This window comes from Aedes albopictus, chromosome 2 (assembly GCF_035046485.1).
Source record: "Aedes albopictus strain Foshan chromosome 2, AalbF5, whole genome shotgun sequence".
Taxonomy (NCBI): domain Eukaryota; kingdom Metazoa; phylum Arthropoda; class Insecta; order Diptera; family Culicidae; genus Aedes; species Aedes albopictus.
In genome coordinates, this window is record NC_085137.1 from 155,547,794 (window position 1) to 155,551,516 (window position 3,723).

Consider the following 3,723-nt stretch of genomic DNA (forward strand, 5'->3'; position numbering starts at 1 on the left):
TAGGCCAGGAGAAGAAATTCAGACCGACGATTGGTAAGTTCAGCGCCCACCAGCAGACGAACGAAAACGGCCTACGACTCATTGATTTCGCCGCCTCCAAAAATATGGCCATACGTAGCACCTTTTTCCAACACAGCCTCCCTTATCGTTACACCTGGAGATCACCACAGTAGACGGAATCTCAAATCGACCACGTTCTGATTGACGGACGGCACTTCTCCGACATTATCGACGTCAGGACCTATCGTGGCGCCAACATCGACTCCGACCACTATCTGGTGATGGTCAAACTGCGCCCAAAACTCTTCGTCATCAACAATGTACAGTACAGGCGGCCGCCATGGTACAACCTAGAGCGACTGAAGCAATCGGATGTCGCCTTAGCATACGCGCAGAATCTTGAGGCCGCGTTGCCAGACGAGGGCGAGCTCGATGAAGCCCCTGTAGAAAACTGCTGGAGTACAGTGAAAGTGAACGGAATCGACGGAGAGGAGAAGAGCGCAGCGAGGGTGGTAATGCTGCAGCAAGGGACTCGACAGAACGTGGAACGTTACAAACAGAAGCGGAAACAGCAGACCCGCCTCTTTCGGGAGAAAAAGCGCCGCCTGGAAGAAGCGGAGTGTGAAGAAATGGAACTGCTGTGCCGTTCCCAAGAAACACGGAAGTTCTATCAGAAGCTCAACGCTTCCCGCAACGGCTTCGTGCCACGAGCCGAAATATGCAGGGATAAACACGGAGGCCTCTTGACGGACGGACGTGAGCCAATCGAAAGGTGGAAGCAGCACTTCGATCAGCACCTGAACGGCGTGGAGAACGTAGGCACGGGAGCCCACGGCAACGGAAGAAATGACGACGCCAATGCAGCGGAGGACGGAAATGAACCAACTGCCACGCTGAGGGAAGTGAAGGATGCCATTCACCAGCTCAAAACCAACAAATCAGCTGGTAAGGATGGTATCGCAGCTGAACTCATCAAGATGGGCCCAGAAAAGTTGGCCACCTGTCTGCATCGGCTGATAGTCAGGATCTGGGAAACCGAAAAGCTACCGGAGGAATGGAAGGAAGGGGTAATCTGCCCCATTCACAAGAAAGGCGACCATTTGGAATGTGAGAACTTCAGGGCGATCACTATTTTGAATGCTGCCTACAAAGTGCTATCTCAGATCATCTTCCGTCGTCTGTCACCTAAAACGAATGAGTTCGTGGGAAGTTATCAAGCTGGCTTCATCGACGGCAGGTCGACAACGCACAGTGGCCGGAAGCCGGACAAAACCTCAAAAATCGACTTCAATTTTTTATATTTCTAATATTTTTCTTCCAATATAGATACTTCAACTAAGAAAACCCCAAATTTTCAAGCCATTTGGTTAAAAACTGAGTCTTGTAGATTTTTTCAAAGTTGAGGTTTTGTGTGGTACTTTACTAGTGTTTATTGTTTCATTTTATGAGCTTTCTTCATGAGCTTATTGTAAAACTTAGGAAGATTTGGATAATGTGACAAAATTATTGGTGTTTTTGGGTATAAATGACCATGCCATTTCATGGTTTGTTTGGAATCTAATCACAAAATTATTATGTTTTTACAACATGCAAAAATATTGTCCTTTATTTAATTTTGGAGAAAAACTTCGTATTAAAGAGATCCAGTACTTGTTTAGGAAAAATCAGAAAACAGCGCCGTATCCCGGATCAGACGTGCAATTTTGTCTAGTTTTTGGCCATATAGGTCACTGTTTGCGCATTTTTGCGCTAAGCGCGATTTTTTTTTTTGCTATTGTGTCACAATGGAGCCGCATGGTTGTAGAGGAAGTGATATTGTATGAAGTTTATATTCAATCTTAACACAATTCAAATTGATTTCGGAATACAAACAATTTAGTGTTATCCTCATTCTGGTAAGAGATCTTTACTAAATCACTTGGTCACAAGGGAGAGGGGGTGGGATGGCCACAGCTCTAACATTTTTTTAAAATTTATTTCATTTTTTTTAAATTGTTTATTTTTTTGACAAAAAAATCACAAGAAGGTGGGCACTCCAGTCAAAAAGAGTGAGCTGAAGAGAAGGGGAGTGATGGCTGTTACGACAACGCTGGACAGCACGACCGCTCTAACGGGCGGTCAGCGGTCGAGTCGCAAACGTAGTAAAGTTTCTTCGATGGACGAGAGAAAGTGGGAGAGAATTAAAAACAATAACAAAGATAAACAGTGGGATGATAATGTAGGATCAAATTAGAGTTTCATAGTTTGTTGAAATAGGATACTGAAAATTGAGAAGTGTTCTGGATTCGTAAGTGATCAAATAGGAGTGCACATAAGATAAAATAATTTGTATTATAAAATTTAAGGTCGCATTGTTGGAGTGGTCTCGAGAAACTCGAGAAAATTGAGATGCTTGTGGGAATTCTAAACCAAGTATTGTAAGTTGAATAGTTAATTTGTATGTTGAGGAAAATAATAATAAAAACAAAATTTACAGTTTGAGCTGCTACACGAATTAACGGCTGCTACAAAAATTTGGTTTGATCATCCGAACAAACTCAAAAATACTTGAACTCGGATTAACCTTTGAAGCGCCATGGCCGATCCATACGCTATAAATCTGGACTTCATCAAAACTCCGTGTTCAGCCTGCGACGATGCAACCACCGAAAGTATGCGGATGATTAGATGTGAAGGCTGTCAACAGTGGTTCCACGTCCGCTGCGTCAGGATATCATCCAATGCGGAGCAGAGTAAAAAGTGGTTCTGTGACGAATGCCAGCGAGTCAAGACAAAAACAACCGTGAATAGTGTTCCGAAAAGCGCAGATGAGTCGAACCGATCCAGCGTCAAATCCGACGCTGCTCTCACTCTGGAGCAAAAGTTGAAAGCGATGGAGGAAAGCAAAAGGCGAATGGAGCAGGAGCTGGAAGCGGAAATGATTCTGAGGCGAAAAGAAAACGAGATAAGGCGTTCAATCGAAAATAAACGAATAATGTTGGAGAGAAAGTTGAACGAAGAAGAAGAACAAAAATGCGCGTTGTTGCAGAAAGAGATATTGCGGCAGCGGAGGAAACAATTGGACAGAATGAAAGAAAGCCAGCGGCTGTTTGTAGACGAAGAGGAAATTTTGGATAAGGAATTCCGGAAGTTGAAAAATTTCGGTAGGACTTCGAAGACCGTCATTGAGAGCGACGACGTGTCGGATGCTGAGTCGGAGAGTGAAGAAAGTGAGTACGATGATGATGTTAAAAGTTTTCCGAGCCGCAACAGACGGGAGCGAGGGAATCCGGTGAAACTAAGTCAATACGGGCTGGGGCACTCACGGTCAGTACCAACTAGCGGCAAGAAGTGGGTTGAATAAAAAACTACCCATTTTTTTCGGGCATCCTGAAGAATGGCCATTGTTTTATGGTTCATTTTGTGCATCTAACGATGCATGTGGTTATTCGAACGTTGAGAACTTGGTGCGACTACAAAAGTGTCTGAAAGGTGAGGCTTTGGAAATGGTGCGCGGTCAACTGCTACTACCAAAATCTGTTCCAAGGATCATCGAAAAATTACGTCAGTTATATGGTCGTCCAGAGCTGTTGCTGAAAAGCCATCTGGAAAAAGTCCGGAATTTGATGCCACCTAAAGAAGATAGTTTAGCTAGCTTCATTCCCTTTGGTACTGCAGTGGAACAGATGTGTGAGCATTTGGAGGCAGCTGACATGAAACAACACCTGATCAACCCACTACTAA

At 44.2% G+C, this 3,723-nt stretch overlaps 1 protein-coding gene across 1 annotated transcript; it reads left to right on the forward strand.

Annotated features, from left to right (window-relative positions):
- Window positions 1-2,575: 2,575 nt before the first annotated feature.
- Window positions 2,576-3,343, forward strand: LOC134286237 (dnaJ homolog subfamily C member 2-like). Its single transcript, XM_062847821.1, has one exon. It carries the CDS (start codon window positions 2,576-2,578, stop codon window positions 3,341-3,343), a length of 768 nt encoding a protein of 255 aa, XP_062703805.1.
- Window positions 3,344-3,723: the final 380 nt, after the last annotated feature.